The sequence below is a fragment of the Chiloscyllium plagiosum genome, unplaced genomic scaffold (genome assembly GCF_037043375.1).
Source record: "Chiloscyllium plagiosum isolate Xiang-an unplaced genomic scaffold, Cpla_swu_hap1 HiC_scaffold_2, whole genome shotgun sequence".
Taxonomy (NCBI): Eukaryota; Metazoa; Chordata; class Chondrichthyes; order Orectolobiformes; family Hemiscylliidae; genus Chiloscyllium; species Chiloscyllium plagiosum.
This window is the reverse complement of record NW_028270140.1, coordinates 76,419,830-76,437,026: the sequence shown is the minus strand read 5'-3', so window position 1 is coordinate 76,437,026 and position 17,197 is coordinate 76,419,830. Positions and strand designations below refer to the sequence as shown.

Below are 17,197 nucleotides of genomic sequence, written 5' to 3'. Positions count from 1 at the left end.
CCTGAGCTTCAGGCAGGACAGTTGAGTGACCTTCTTGGCCCTTCTCCAACCTGCCCTCTCTGAGGCTGGTCCTCTTGCTGGTCCTGAGATTTCTGATGTGGCCTCATCAGTGCCTGGATTACCCTCCTTTTGAGATAACCCTCCTACAAGTGTTTAGGTGAATGAAGCTCTGTAGAGTGAGTGGATAAAAGACACTAATAGAAAATATTAATACAGATAACCAATGTTATCCACAGGGGCTTTGGGCATGGACCTGCACCAGATAACTACATCACAAATTGCACGACAATAGAAATCCTTTACCTACCGCAAAGGACCACACAATCCGTCAGACCTTGTCAGTTAGGGGGAAAAGAATTGGGTCTGGGGAAACCTTCCGAGAATACAGGTAGCAAATCCACAATGTAACAAGGAGAGCACGTGGACCATGTTTTGGGACATGTAAAAACAAACGTGTCAAACTGCATATATAATTACTGTTGCCCCTCCACCAGAAAAATTATTCCAACAATTCATTTATAGCTACATTTTACATCTGGTTTGACCATTGTACAGAATACTTTCTGCATCAGAACTCCCAAAAATATCTGCATTGAAGAGCTAAGTAACTATATTTATTCCTCCATCAGAAATTTTAGAGGAAAACAACTGTAATAAATGCACAGGACTAAAAGAAAATGGGGAGCACACTTGCTCCTTCTGGCCCACAGGAAAATCTGAAGTTATACCTTAAAACTTACCTATGTCTCCTAGCCCACAGTCTAGCCCCCTTGCCTAAAGGGGAAGCCAATCCCACATGCCAGATATTGCCGCCATCTCAAACTATTTGTGTCAGAGAAGATGCAGGATTTTTTTATTGTTTCACACCCACCAATGCAAAAGAACAGGTTCAATTTGAAATATAAAGAAAGGCAAGTCAATGGAGGGGGTAACTAACTGCCCTAAGGTTAACTGCCTCCCTACCTTAACTAGAGTTGATTCATTAAAATCTGAATCAGTGAGTTATTTGCATAATTTGAATATATTTGTATGGGAGCATTACGTGCTAATGAGAGTTGTTAGCAAGTTGACTGGTTCCAGGCACTGTGTGACTGTGAAATGCAACCAACCTTAGCACGGTAGGAATAAGCGCCATCCTGGAAGTCTATGGTACCAAAAGAATCAGTTGGACTTGCTATGGTGTGATTCTCAATGCACCACTCCTCCTCTCCATCATCATGAGCTGATAAATAGACTGGTAACTTGTTATCTAAGCCAGGGTGATCGCCAACCAGCCGTCCACAGCAGCACCTGTGTTCAAAGTACAAAAATCAAACTCACCTTTGTTTTATTTTGAATGATGAAACTTCAAAGATTCCAACAGTTGCTAAAGACTAATTATTGTGAATATTTCTTACAACGTAAGCTCACCAGTCCAGTTTGCTTGATCCCAAGTGACTGTTGGATTCTGGATTCTTTTGGATTATACTGTGGTGTTACAATACCTAACCAAAAGTTTAAGAACTGGAAAGCAATGCTGCTATATGTATCTTTAACAAAAACATTAACAATGATAAAACATTATAATTCAGTAATAAAAATGTTTTATTTATCCAAACCCAACTGCTTATTTCATTCATTGAGCATCTTTCTACTCCCAAAGTACAGGATGCTACAAGTCTTCTCATAATCATCGAGTCACAGAGATGTACAGCATGGAAACAGACCCTTCGGTCCAACCCATCCATGCCGACCAGATATCCCAACCCAATCTAGTCCTACCTGCTAGCACCCGGCCCATATGCCTCCAAACCCTTTCTATTCATATACCTATCCAAATGCCTTTTAAATGTTGCAATTGTACCAGTCTCCACCACTTCCTCTGGCAGCTCATTCCATACACGTACTACCGTCTGTGTGAAAAAGTTGCCCTTTAGGTGTCTTTTATATCTTTCCCCTCTCACTCTAAACCTATGCCCTCTAGTTCTGGACTCCCCCACCCCAGGGAAAAGACTTTGCTGATTTATCCTGACCATGCCCCTCATGATTTTGTAAACCTCTATAAGGTCACCCCTCAGCCTCCGACACTCCAGGGAAAACAGCCCCAGCCTGTTCAGCCTCTCCCTATAGCTCAAATCCTCCAACCCTGGCAACATCCTTGTAAATCTTTTCTAAACCCTTTCAAGTTTCATAACATCTTTCCAATAGGAAGGAGACCAGATTGCACACAATATTCCAACAGTGGCCTAACCAATGTCCTGTACAGCCACAACATGACCTCCCAACTCCTGTACTCAACACTCTGACCAATAAAGGAAAGCATACCAAACGCCTTACTCACTATCCTATCTACCTGCGACTCCACTTTCAAGGAGCTATGAACCTGCACTCCAATGTCTCTTTGTTCAGCAACACTCCCTAGGACCTTACCATTAAGTGTATAAGTCCTGCAAAGATTTGTTTTCCCAAAATGCAGCACCTCGCATTTATCTGAATTAAACTCCATCTGCCACTTCTCAGCCCATTGGCCCATCTGATCAAGATCCTGTTGTAATCTGAGGTAACCTTCTTCGCTGTCCACTACACCTCCAATTTTGGCATCATCAGAAAACTTACTAACTGTACCTCTTATGCTCACATCCAAATCATTTATGTGAATGACAAAAAGAAGTGGACCTAGCACTGATCCTTGTGGCACTCCACTGGTCACAGGCCTCCAATCTGAAAACCCTCCATCATCACCATCTGTCTTCTACCTTTGAGCCAGTTCTGTATCCAAATGGCTCGTTCTCCCTGCATTCCATAAGATCTAAGACAATATGTATTTCTGCACAATAGATTTCCAGACTGAGAGGATACCATGAGTCTTCAAATCTTTACCTAAAGTAAATAATTTTTTTTTAAGGAAGCAAAGGATGAACAAAGCAGTGAATCAGTCCAGTTTAAAAATGTTTCATATTCAGCAGAATCATACACAAAATTTGGGATAGAATGTAAATTTTCAACCAAGTCTAGATATCTGAATTTTATTTATTCCTCTTCTGAAAACTAAACATCAGAAAATAAAGTCAGCCAATAGATGGGATTTTATTTTAACAGAGAAATGAGGGAGTACTTTAATACACTCTTTAATTAATTTCTCATCAAATAGTTGTCCTATTGAAGTCTACCTGGCAAGATGGGAACCAGTTAACTACAGCTATAGAAGGCAATTGCCTTTAAAACATCCAGTATTGATTTCACAGACTGCAATCTCAGGATTCTGCCCCATGACATCTGACAGAGTATGTAGATTGCACTTGAGGGGGCACCTTATTTCTATACAGCAAATAAAAACACCAGTTCAGCTGTAACTTTCACACATATCTGTCACACTTACACAGAAACATAAATACCCAATATTAACCCTTTTTCTCCTCCATCTCTTTGGAAAGTAACTGGTCTTTGCTTCTTACCAGTATTGGTAATATTGGGCATGGTATAAATGAGGCAATTAGAAGTGCATGCAACAAGGATAATGCAATGCAATTATGCATGACTTCATTCTATGTGTAGACTGGGTAAATGAAAACAATGCTATGGAAATTCCTGGAATGTTTTCAAGATGGTTTTCTGGAGTAACATGTTGAGAAAGCTAATTTCGATCTAATATCATTGAATGAAGAAAAGACTAATCAATAATCCTGTAAAAGAACCAGGAGGGAAAATGACCATAATATTATGGAATTTCTCATTTATATTGGAAATGGTGTAGTTTTATCCAAAAATTGGGGTCTAAACTTAAGTAACGGTAACTATGAAGTTATGAAGGGCAAGTTGGCTGTAGTGGACTGGGAAAATACTTTAAGAGATTTGACAGTAGATAGGCAATACCTAGTATGTAACAGTTTTTTCACAAACATACATTCTTTGAAAGCAAAAAGGTGAGTCAATAGTGGCTAACAAAAAAAAAGTGAAACCTTGCATCACATCAAAGGAGGAAACATATAAAGCTGACAGAAAAATAGTAAACTTGAGGATCAGGAGCACTTAAAAGTTCACAAAGAAGGATTGTGAAACTGATAATGAAAGAGACAATGAGATATGAATGCAATGAATAAAATATGTAAAAAAAAGACTGTAAAATTCCTGAAGAATGTAATGGAGCAAAAGACAAGTATAAGTCCATTACAGGCAGACATAGGAGCATTTATATTTGGAAATAATAAATTAGCAGAGAAGCAAAATAATTAATCTATATCTTTCTTCATACAAAAATTCTCCTAGAAACAATCTTCTGCTAAGGCATTCTTTCTTCCACTCTGATATTGAGGTTCCTGAAATTACTGAATAGCCTATTGTGGGATCCACACACCTTGTTATAAATAAGCTGAAGTTTTTCTCAGACTTTCTGCTGTTTGCACTTGACCTCTATCTGGCCTTGGTGGAGACACCCAAAATGCCTGACATCTTTGTGCACGTTTCTTTTTCATTTGGGATTATCTTGGGCTTGGGATTCCCATGACTGTTGGGAACAGTAATTCTTTTTTAAGGTAGGTTTTATCCACATTCTTGAAGCATTTTCTCTGTCTCCTGGTAACCACCTGCCAGGACAAAGCACTGAGTAAAGTCTGCTTTGGAAGGCGTGCACCAAGCATGCAGGCAAGATGACCTCCACATACAATTAGTTGACCATAAACAGTGCCTCAATATTAAGGATGTGGTCCTGAGAGAGAACAGCAAGATTGGTCTATCTATCCTGCAACGGAAATTGCAGAATATTGCAGAGGTATTGCTGGTGATATTTCTCAAGGGATTTGTGATATCTGTTCTACATTGTTCATGTCTGATGCATAAACAAAGACTGCTACCTTGTAGGCCATGACCTTGGTGCCTTGACAGCTGACACCATACTGCACATGAATTCTTCAGGGCAGTCAAATCCATCTACAGGCCGAAAACCCACAGACATTCCCCATTGAGGCCTAAGAATGGAGTGTCACTCATTAAGGACAGAGAGACAGACTGCACTCATTGAAAGGATCAATAAGAATCTCCTTACTGAGTCTTGATCTTCAAAGTGAGTGCCCTTGATCATAAAAACATAGAAAATGGGAACAGGAGTAGGCCACTTGGCCTTTTGAGCTTGCTCTACCATTCATTATCATCATGGTTGATCATCCAACTCAAAAGCCTGTTTCTGGTTTCCTCCATCTCCTTTGATTCCTTGAACCCCAAATGCTAAACCCAACTCTTTCTTGCCCCAACTACTTCCTACGGTAACAAATTCCACTACTCACCACTTCTGGGTGCAGAAATGTCTCCACATTTCAGTGCAAAATGGTTGCCCCATCTCCTTAGAGTGTGGCCCTGATTCTGGCCTTCCCTGCCATTGGGAACATCCTTCCTGCATCTACCCTGTCAAGTCTGATAACATTTTATGTGATTCTATGAAATCCCCTCTCATTCTTCTTCCAGTGAGTATCCTAACTGATTCAAACTCTTCTCATATGTCAGTCCCACTACCCCAGGAATCAGTCTAGTAAATTGTTGCAATACTCTCTCTATAGGAAAAAAATATCATTGCCCAGATAAGGAGACCACAACTACACACAATATTCAGGTGTGGTCTCAACAAGGCCCTGTATAATTGCAGAATAACTCCCTGCTCCTGTACTCAAAGCCTCTCGTTTTCAAGGTCAAAATACGATTTGCCTTCTTTACCACTGTTGTACTTGCATGCTTACCTTCAGCGAATGGTGGATGAGGACTCGAGGTCTCATTGCACATTCTCATCTCTCAATTTATAGCCATTCAATTAATAATCTGCATTCCTGTTCTTGCTCCCAAAGTGGAATAACCTCACATTTATTTCACACATTTGCACATTCACTCAGTTCATCCAAACCACATTGAAGTATCTCTGCATTATTCTCACAGTCCATCGAGCTTTGTGTCATCTGCAAACTTGGAAATATTTGATTTAGTTCCCTCATCTAAATAATTCAGATTCATAGAGATGTACAGCATGGAAACAGACCCTCAGTCCAACTTGTCCATGCCGACCAGATATCCTAACCAGTCTAATCCCATTTGCTTGCACTTGGCCCATAACCCTCGAAGCCCTTCCTATTCATATACCCATTCAGATGCCAGCTGCAATTGTACTAGCCTCCACCACTTCCTCTGGCAGCTCATTCCTCTATGCACCACCCTCTATGTGAAAAAGTTGCCCCTTAGATCCCTTTTAAATCTTTCCCCTCTCACCCTAACCTATGCCCTCCAGTTCTGGACCAGCCCACTCCAGGGGAAAACCTTGTCTATTTATCCTATCCATGCCCCTCATGATTTTATAAACCTCTACAAGGTTTTCCCTCCGCCTCCGATGCTGGAGGGAAAACAGTCCCAGCCTGTTCAGCCTCTCCCTATAGCTCAAATCCTCCAACCCTGGCAACATCCTTGTAAATCTTTTCTGAACACTTTAAAGTTTCACAACATCCTTCCATTAGGAAGGAGACCAGAATTGCATGAAATATTTCAAAAGTGGCCTATCTTATGAATATCTGGTGTCCAAGCACTGATCCCTGTGGCATCCCACTAGTCACCTCCTACTATTCAGAAAATAAAACTGTTTATTCCTATTCTTTGTTACTCTTCCTCCTCTCTACCACAGAAAGCTGTTGGGACTAGTTCATTAGATATATTCAAGAGGGAGCTGTGTATGGCCCTTGCAGCTAAAGGGATCATGGGTCATGAAGAGAAAGCGAGAGTGGGATACTGGAACTGCCACGATCCACCGTGATCATATTGAATGGTGGTGCAGGCTTGAAGGGCTGAATGGCCTACTCCTACACCTGTTTTGTATGTTTCCAGTCTGCCAAGCAGTTTTCTGTCTATCTCAATACACTACCCCTATTTCCCATGTGCCTTCATTTTAGATTCTCATCTCTAAAAAGTGGAATTTTGTCAGAAGCCTTCTCAAAGTCCGAATAAATCACATTCACTGTCTGCCCTTTACCGACTGTACTGCTTGCATCCCCGAAGAACTCCAGCAGACGTGCCAAGCATGATTTCCCATTCATAAATCCATGCTGACTCAGTCTGATCCTGCCAATGCTGAGCTACTGATTCTTTCATTAATGGACTCAAGCATTTTCTCCACTATCAACATCAGACTAACGACTCTACTATTCCCACTTTCCTCTCTGTCTCCCTTCCTAAATAAGGGAGTTACATTAGCTACCCTCTGATCTATAGGAATTGTTCCTGATCTTATAGAATCTTGGAAGATGATCACCAATGCATCCACTGTTTCTACAGCCACTCCTCCAAGTACGGTGCTACGTAATTTATCAAGTCCTGGATACTTATCAGCCTTTGCCCCCATCAATTTGCACAACACCATTTCCAACTAACTCGGACTTCTTTCAGTTCATCCTTCTCACTAAACCCTGTGTTCTTGAATAATTCTGGTATGCTATTTGTGTCCTCAGTTGTGAACACAGAACCAAAGTATTCAGTTCTGAAGAAGAGACACTGGTCCAGAAATGTTAACTCTGATTTGTCTCCACAGATGCTGCTAGACTTCCAGCAATGTCTGATCTCCAGCATCCATAGTTCTTTTGGCTTTTTGTTTACCAAACTGTTTATTTAGTTGATTAGCCAGTTCTTTGGGACACATTATAAATTCCCCTGTTTCTGATTTTAAGGGACTTACATTTGCTTTCATCAATGTTTTTCTCTTCTGCTTACAGCATGCAAGCTGCCAACATTTCAACCCAACCCAAAAATAGCACAGGTTTGAAAAAGCCACCTTACAGTCAAGAATCAACAAGGCCTTGGCTCAGTTATGTAATCTTATTCCCTCATCTCAAAGAATGATAACATCTCTGGAGATTTCCAAGATGTTACTGTTGTAAGCAACCTAAGAAAGGACATAGGATTGGTAATGATACATATAGAAAGGTATCCCTACTATCATCGTGAATATCTTTGCAAAAATCTTCTTCAATTGCCTCCTCCCACATGCTGAAAAGTTCTTCCCAGAGTCACAATATGGATTCTGTCACAGAGTCATAGAGTTGTACAGAAACAGACCCTTCGGTCCAACTCATCCATGCTGACCAGTTCTCCTAAATTAATTTCTTCCCATCAACCAGCACTTGGATCATATCCCTCTAAACTCTTCCCATTCATGTATTCATCCAGATGCCTTTCAAATATTGTAATTGTACCAGCCTCCACCACTTCCTCTTGCAGCTCATTCCATAAACGCACCACTGGCTGTGTGAAAAAGTTGTCCTCGTGGTCCCTTTTATATCTTTCCTCTCCCACCTTAAACTTATGCCTTCTAGTTCTGGACTCCCTTACCTTGGGAAAAAGACCTTGGCTATTCACCATATCCATGCCCCTCATGATTTTATAACATCCACAATACCACCCTTCAGCCTCCAACGCTCAAGAGAAAATAGCCCCAGCCTATTCAGCCCCTCCCTGTGGCTCAAATCCTCCAACCAAGGCAACATTCTTGTAAATCTTATGCATGCTTCCAAGTTTAATAACATTTATCAAGAGGCACAATGGCACATGATCGTCACACCATGAAAAATGCAGAGAGAAACAGCAACCTCTATACATGATTGTTTTGACCCGAATAAAACCTTCCACTCTGTAAACTAGGTTCGATTATGGAGGATTAACCTAATATTTGTTTTCCCACAGAAGTCCATCACCAACTCCTGCTGCTGCATGATAACATGCAAACCCTAATCCTCATTAATGGATCCTGTGCAGACCCAAACATGTGAAGATTGAGGTCAAGCAAGCCTATGTTTTCATACTAATGACCTTCTCCAAATTCCCGTTGCAAAATGTTCCACACCATATCCCTGAAACTTTCACTGGTGTGGGGCTAATAGACAGAATGAGCAGGAAACTGTTCAATCTTGAGTGCTTTCAATCCATAACCTATACCATCCAACCTCTGCTGTATACAGATGGTCTTGTTTATGTGCAATTCCTATTACAATCCAAGTTGAGAGCCATTAGGCAAGTAGATCAATTCCTATAAATTGGGAGCCTCCTCTCATTGACAGGAGACATCATAGATGAAATTCAACATCTTATCCAGTGAGCCAGCATAGTTTTTGGTCATCTGAGGAACCGAGAGCTTGATGACAAAGACTTCAAGTCAAAAATAACTGAGACCCATAGAAGGAGTGAGAATGAGCAACTGAAATAAATTAATATTGGTAAAGAAATAGTGCTTGGAAATGACAACTTCCCACGACCATTGATCTAAATCCCAGAGAGCTGACTGAGATGTCTATGGAGATACTGAATGCATGAGTGAACATGTTTCCTAATCCCATTATTTAAGAAAGGAAGAAGATAGAAAATTGGGAACTCCAGCCCTGTTAACCTCACATCAGTGATCAGGAAAACATGAGAATCAGTTTTAAAGGAGGTAATAATCAGACATTTAGAAACGACTGATTGAACTGGGCACATGGATTTATGAAAGAAAAATCATTCTTGAAAAACCATAGGAGTTTTTTGAAGATGTTATTAGCAAAATAGGTAAGGGGACTACTCAATGTGCTATGTTTGGATTTTCAGAAGATAATCGATAAATTCCCACAAGACAGTTACTAAACAAAGCTAGAGCAGATGCATTAAGGAAGAACATGAAAAGATAATTAATGGATATTAAGAAAACAAACAGCATGAATGAACTGGTAAATCTCAGGTTACCAACTTGTGATGGGGAGCATTTCTTAAGAATCTGTACTTGGGCTCCAGTTGTTCAGAATCGATATCAGTGATTTGGGGGAACTAAATGTAACATTTCCAAATTTAGAGATGACACAAAACCACATGGGAATGTGTGTTGTTATGAGAATGCAAAGAGATTTCAAGGAGCTTTGGACTGGCAGAACAGGCAAGTCATGGCAAAAGGAATATAACATGGATAAACGTGAGATGGTAGATGGAACCAAGGCGCAGAATATTTTTCAAATGTTGAGAGATTGGAAAGTAATTGTGTCCAAAGGAACCCGGATGTCCTTATTCATAAGTCACTGAATGTTAATATGCAGGTGCAGCAAGCAATTAGCAAAGTAAATGGTATCTTAGCTTTTATTGCAGTGGATTTGAGTACAAGAATAAATATGTTTTACTTGAATTGTACAGAACACTGGTAAGAGTGCACCTGGAGTATTGTGTGTAGTTCTGGTCTCCTTGTCGAAGGAAGAATATACTTGCGATAGAGAGAGTGCAGCAGAGGGCTCACTAGACTAATTTCTTGGATGGTAGATTTCTTCTATGATAAAATGTTAAGGAAATCAGACCTGCATTGTGTATAGTTAAGAAAAATGAGATGGGATCACATATAAATGTACAAAGTTCTTAAACTGGTAAACAGAGTAGATATAGAAAGAGTGTTTCCCCTGGCTGCAGAGTCTAGGATGAAGGGACGCGGTCTCAGAATTATGGAAGCCATTTATGACTCCGATTGGGAAGAATCACTTCACTCACAGGATAGTGAATCGTTTGATACAGAGAGAGCGCAGGAATATAGTGCTGAGAAACTGTGAACTAGAATGGTGGAGTTGCACTTAAAAGCTGCAGAAAATTGAGGGTTGTTGCCAGGATTTCTAAATCAAAGACCACTGTAGGTACACTAGAATATTGGCTAGCCTTTAAGCTAACAAGATTTTATGGTAAGATTTTATTGTACTTAGTGAGAAGCAGAACGGCTTTGGTAATTGTTAGTTTTTTTTTCTCCAGAGAAGGAAGATTGGTATCTGACTGGCATGCAACAATTAAACAAGGTTAGGTTAATAGTGTTTGCAAAACTGACTGAAAGGTTGGCAAACAATTAAAAATTAAGGAGATAACTTTGAACTTTTTATCATGGAAGAGAATGTTGAATATTTATACCTTGAAAATGAACATAAAAATGAAGATGTGCCTGCAGCTGAGCAGGAAGACAGCTTAATATTTTAGTTAACTAAATATTTCTTTGGATTTAGCCAATATGGAACCTATGAGCATGAAAGAAGAGACATAAGAATTGACTATTACATACTTTGATTGGATACCACTTGAAAATGATAACACAGCTTAAGTAGACCGCCTAATGGACAAGGTAACAGATTGGAGGGAGGAGGGGGTTTGGCAGGAGAAGAATGATATTTAGAAACTAAAAGCAAAAGTAGGCCATTCAGCCCTTTGAGCCTGCTTCACTATTCAATCTGATCACGGCTGATCTTTACCTCATTGTCATATTCCTCCTTTCTCTCCATATCCTCGATGTCTTTAAAATCTAAACATTTATCGATCTCTTTCTTGAATATGTTTAGTGACTTGTCCACCATGGTCTTCTGAGGTGGGGAAGGGAAATGGGAAAGCATTTTCCTGCATCCGGTCTGTCCAGCTCTGTTTGAATGGGATAAAGTTCTCCTCTCATAAAGACGTAAAGCATGGAAACTGACTCTTCTGTCCAACTCACTCATGCCAAACAGATATCCTAAATAAATTTCATCTCATTTGTCAGCACTTGATCCATATCCCTCTAAACACTTCCTATTCATATGCCCATCCAAATGCATTTTAATTGCTGAGACTGTACCAGTCTCCACCACTTCCTCTGGCAGCTCATTCCATTTGGGGCGGCACGGTGGCTCAGTGCCTCACAGCACCAGGGACCTGGGTTCGATTCCTGCCTGTCTGTGTGGAGTTTGCACATTCTCCCCGTGTCTGCGTGGGTTTCCTCCGGGTGCTCCAGTTTCCTCCCACAATCCAAAGATGTGCAGGTCAGGTGAAGTGGCCATGCTAAATTGCCCACAGCGTTAGGTGCATTAGTCAGGGGTAAATATAGGGTAGGGGAATGGTCTGGGTGGATTTCTCTTTGGAGGGGCGGTGTGGATTTGTTGGGCCAAAAGGGCCTGTTTCCACACTGTAGAGAATCTAATCTAATACACGTACCACCCTCTGTATGAAAAAGTTGCCCCTTAGATCGCTTTTATGTCTTTCCCCTCTCACCCTAAACCTATGCCCTCTAATTCTGGATGTCCCCACCCCACGGAAAAAACCTCATGATTTTATAAACCTCTATAAACTCACCCCTCACCTTCCGATGCTCGAGGGAAAACAGCTCCAGCCTATTCAGCCTTTCCCTACGGCTCAAACCCTTCAACCCTAGCAACATCCTTGTAAATCTTCCAAGTTACACAATATCCTACCTATCTTTCTAAACACCACTGAAAGCAGATCCAGTCAAATGAACCTCTCATCTTGTGACAGTCCGGCCACCCCAGGTGAACCTCTGCTGCACTCTCTATGGCAAATATATCCTTTATTAGTTGGAGACATCAAAACTACAAGCAATGCTCCAGGGGTGGTCTCACCAAGGCCTTTTAAAGCTTAATTAGAATGGAATTGTTTCAATATAAAAATGTTATTAGTCATCATATTGGTGACTATGGTAAAAATGAAAAAACATTACAAAGGTGTTTTTCATTTCTTTGTGGGAGCAGGTGTTACTTAAGCCTAGTGACCTAGTTTATATGTTTTAAAGGCTTTGTTACTTTGGTTTCTGAAATTGAATTTTACTTGAATTCATTGGGGAAAAGAGTGGTAAATGTACACAGTTTAGCAAACCATAGAGACATCAGATAATTACAAATCGAAAGGTAACTTGTGGTCACTTGAAAAAAGCTTAAAAATGTGTTGCTGGAAAAGTGCAGCAGGTCAGGCAGCATCCAAGGAGAAGGAGAATCGATGTTTTGGGCATAAGCCCTTCTTCAGGAATGAGGAGGGTGTGTCAAGAAGGCTAAGATAAAAGGTAGGGAGGAGGGACTTGGGGTAGGGGCGTTGGGAATGCGATAGGTGGAGGTGCAGGTGGACCGTCTCAGACTCCTCCCTCCCCTTCCTAGACCTCTCCATCTCTATCTCGAACGACCGACTCAACACGGACGTATACTATAAACCGACTGACTCACACAGCTACCTAGATTACACCTCTTCCCACCCTTCCCCCTGTAAAAACGCCATCCCATATTCCCAATTCCTTCGCTGCATCTGCTCCCAGGAGGACCAATTCCAATACCGAACAACCCAGATGGCCTCCTTCTTCAAAGACCGCAATTTCCCCTCAGACGTGGTTGACGATGCTCTCCACCGCATCTCCTCTACTTCCCGCTCCTCCACCCTTGAACCCCGCCCCTCTAATCGCCACCACGATAGAACCCCACTAGTCCTCACCTACCACCCCACCAACCTCCAGATACATTGGATCATCCTTTGTCATTTCCGCCACCTCCAAATGGACCCCACCACCAAGGATATATTTCCCTCCCCACCCCTATCAGCGTTCCGGAAAGACCACTCCCTCCGCGACTCCCTTGTCAGATCCATACCCCCCACCAACCCAACCTCCACTCCCGGCACCTTTCCCTGCAACCGCAAAAAATGCAAAACTTGCGCCCACACCTCCCCCCTCACTTCCCTCCAAGGCCCCAAGGGATCCTTCAATATCCATCAGAAATTCACCTGCACCTCCACACACATCATTTACTGCATCCGCTGCACTTGATGTGGCCTCCTATACATTAGGGAGACAGGCCGCCTACTTGCGGAACATTTCAGAGAACACCTCTGGGACACCCGCACCAACCAAACCAACTGCCCCGTGGCTGAACACTTTAACTCCCCCTCCCACTCCGCTAATGACATGCAGGTCCTTGGCCTCCTCCATCGCCAGACCATGGCAACACGACGCCTAGAGGAAGAGCGACTCATCTTCCACCGAGGAACCCTCCAGCCACAGGGGATGAATGCGGATTTCTCTAGCTTCCTTATTTCTCCTCCCCCCACCTTTTCTCAGTCCCAGCCCTCAGACTCAGCACCGCCTTCTTGACCTGCAATCTTCTTACCGACCTCTCCGCCCCCACCCCACTCCGGCCTATCACCCTCACCTTAACCTCCTTCCACCTATCGCATTCCCAACACCCCTACCCCAAGTCCCTCCTCCCTACCTTTTATTTTAGCCTGCTTGACACACCCTCCTCATTCCTGAAGAAGGGCTTATGTCCGAAACGTCGATTCTCCTTCTCCTTGGATGCTGCCTGACCTGCTGCGCTTTTCCAGCAACACATTTTTAAGCTCTGATCTCCAGCATCTGCAGTCCTCACTTTCTCCTAGTCACTTGAAAAAATCAGAGTAAGTAGGTAAGAAACATGAGGAATGCTTTGACTTAATGAGAAAAATCAAGAGACATGACACTTAGGGTTATTAGATAAAGGACAAGCTATTCATGTGGCTTCCCAAAGTTAAGGAAATCTTTGGAAGCTAGTGGTAGCTAATTTATGTTTTTACTAGGTAACCAGAACATACTGGAACAGAAGCAGACCATTCAACCCATCAAGTCTGCTCCTTGATTCAATGAGATCATGGCTGATCTGATAATCTTTGGCTCAAATTTCCTGCTTTTTCCATGTCACCCTTGATTCCCTTACTGATTAAGAATATGTCTGTCTCAGCCTTGAATATCCTTAATGACCCACCCTTGACATTCCTTTGTAGTAAAGAATTCCTCAGATTCACTAGTCTCTAAGAGAATAAATTCCTCCTCATCTATGCCTCAAATGTGTAGCCCACTATTCTGAGATTACGTCCACTGGTCCTAGAATCTCCTGCAAGGGGAGTCGTTCTGCATCCACCCTGTCAAGTCCCCTATGTTTCAATAAGATGGCCTCTCGTTCTTCTAAACTCCAATGAGTACAGGCCCAACCTACTCAACATCTGTTCATAAGACAGTCCATCTAAATCTGGTTTCAGCCCAGTGAACCTTCTCTCAGGCCATATTTGTTACATTTTCACAAAGAAGGGTGGAGTTCAGTGAAAGTCTTTGCATTGGAGTTTATCACTTAATTCAACTAAATTATAACCAGCAGGCAAGACTCATTGATGCTTGGAAAATCTGTTTAGATACTTTGTCAGCTTTGGTCTTGTGTAGCTTGCAGATGTTTGAAAGAGAGATAAAAACAGACCTACAGATGAAACAAAGTAAACATGAGATCTACCTGTGATTGGAAGAAAATCAGGAGACTTATTAAGTTGGAAGCTGAAAGAAGAAATCTATAGTAATCCTTATATTAAAAGGCATCTAGAGATCTGGAAGAATTCAGCTTCATTGAGGTTAAAGGAATAGTAGTGAGTTATAGGAAACCAAGGATGTTTTCTGATGTCTCAAATCACTGTGCATGAGGCCTGTACTTGAGTTGTGGATTCCAATGCTGTGTGATCATTTAAAAAATATTGGACGGTTGATTAACCAAAAGCCATTGGAAGGACCACTTGAAACTTTGTACCTTGAATTGCTGAAACAGTAAAACGAAGTGAAGTACATTTTCAAGATCTGCGTTATATCTTTGAATTGGGTCCAGTGAAAAGGCGAATGAGCATTCATGTGTAAGGGAATACTTGGAGTAAAGTAAAATGTAGAACTGAGTTGACAGCATCAGTCTTTACAATCTGCAGTACTTAGATAGTAATGCTTTCTTTGCTTTATTCCTCTGTTAACATACAATAAAGTTTGCTGCGAGTAAATCCATAAAATCTTATGGTGTAGTTCTGTCAGTTAATTGCTGAATGTTTGGGTGTTTTTGTTAAATATTAATGATACTGTAACACTTCCCCATGATAGCACAAGGTATTGGGTCCAATGCTTCCTCCTTTGACTTTTCCATTGCTTTTGCCTCCTATCGAATGTCAATTTGAATATTAGGAATAAGCCAGAAAGCAGGTCATTGAATGTGAAGAATTATGAGTTTCTCGTCAAAGCCTCTGTAACATGGTAATGGGACTGGATAACTTCAAAAAACTTTTCTGCATGAAAATTTTATTCATCTTACAAGGAATTCTTTGAAGTCAGTGGTGGCTACTAACCAGTCCCGCAGATTGCAACAGTTTAGACTCGCACCCCCAGCAGCAGGGACTGACGATATGGCCATACTGAGATGGGGGTGATCAATATTATTTAAAACAGGAACAGTATATAGCCATACTGAGATGGGGGTGATCAAAATTATTTAATACGGAAACCTCACTCTGACCCAGCTTACTCCAGCGGAATAAGGAAGAAAGGTCAGTGGTGGAATCACATTCCACACTCTGTCAGACATGCAAGGGAACAAGAACTCTGAGGATTTGTAGGCTCTTTGCCCGAGATTCAAATTTAACACATTTTTTATAAAATTGTGCTAAATAAAAAAAATGTATAAAATTGCCTTACCTCACCAGGTTCTGGCAAATCTGACATCCTGGAAGACACCTGCCATAAATAAGAAATTGATTTAACATTTTTTTGCAGTACTCAAATCTATCAAAAAACCAATTAAGATCAGTGGCAATTGTAAACTGGCTTTCTGCTGCTTCTGTGGTGAATGTGTGTTCGGTGTTCCAGGATAAAATACGTTCTAATTAAGCACTATCACATCAAGTGGAAGACCATGTTGCAAAAGTACATCATCCTCTACTTTATTTCTCAATGTAATTTGGCACCAACCTTAGATTGGCAATCACTCCCTCAATACCACACTGCCATTTTACACTCTTGTAGTTTGTCTGATTGCTAATGTACTGCTGTATTTATTGTGAATCCAGTGTCAAATAGAGCTGGATTGTAGAAGACCCATTGTAATCAGCAAAAGGAAAGACTTACATCCTACCAGCTTGTACGGAACACAAACTTGGGACCCACAGAATTTGGACGAAAGACATTAGTGAGAGAGAATGGCCATGATGTGGATGGGCCACCATTGGACTAGGGTGGACAAAGTTAAAAATCACAATACACCAAGTTATAATCTAAATAGATAAGTACTTCCAAATGAACCTGTTGGACTATGACCTGATGTTGTGTGATTTTTAAATCAGTTCCTAAGGAATAGAACAGATCCAAAAGCCTATTGGGAATGCTGGTTCCGATTCAAATGCATCTGACATAATTTCCATCAGACACTTGAAACTGTTTAAAAGCCATCTGAAAAGGTGCCAGAATAGTATTTAAACACGTTGAAATGAAGTCAGTTGAAATTTTCTGTGGCTTTCTCCCAAATCTGCAGGCTACACACCTACTTTACAACTCAGAAGGAAAAGTCGGTACATAAGAACAGTAATACTTGGAAATGAACATAGGGATCATTCTGGTGCTCAGTTTGAGGTATACAAGATG

General features: G+C 41.3%; 1 protein-coding gene across 5 annotated transcripts in view; it reads right to left on the bottom strand.

The window, feature by feature from the left end:
• Positions 1 to 17,197, bottom strand: part of trpm6 (transient receptor potential cation channel, subfamily M, member 6) — a 183,008-nt gene that overhangs the window by 127,910 nt on the left and 37,901 nt on the right. For all 5 annotated transcript variants that reach the window (XM_043712201.2, XM_087997903.1, XM_087997910.1 and 2 more), the window contains exons 3-4: positions 16,256 to 16,294; positions 1,110 to 1,290 (exon numbers count right to left, since the gene is read on the bottom strand). In XM_043712201.2, coding sequence (XP_043568136.2) covers positions 1,110 to 1,290; positions 16,256 to 16,294 — 220 coding nt within the window. The remainder of the gene's footprint in view (positions 1 to 1,109; positions 1,291 to 16,255; positions 16,295 to 17,197) is intronic.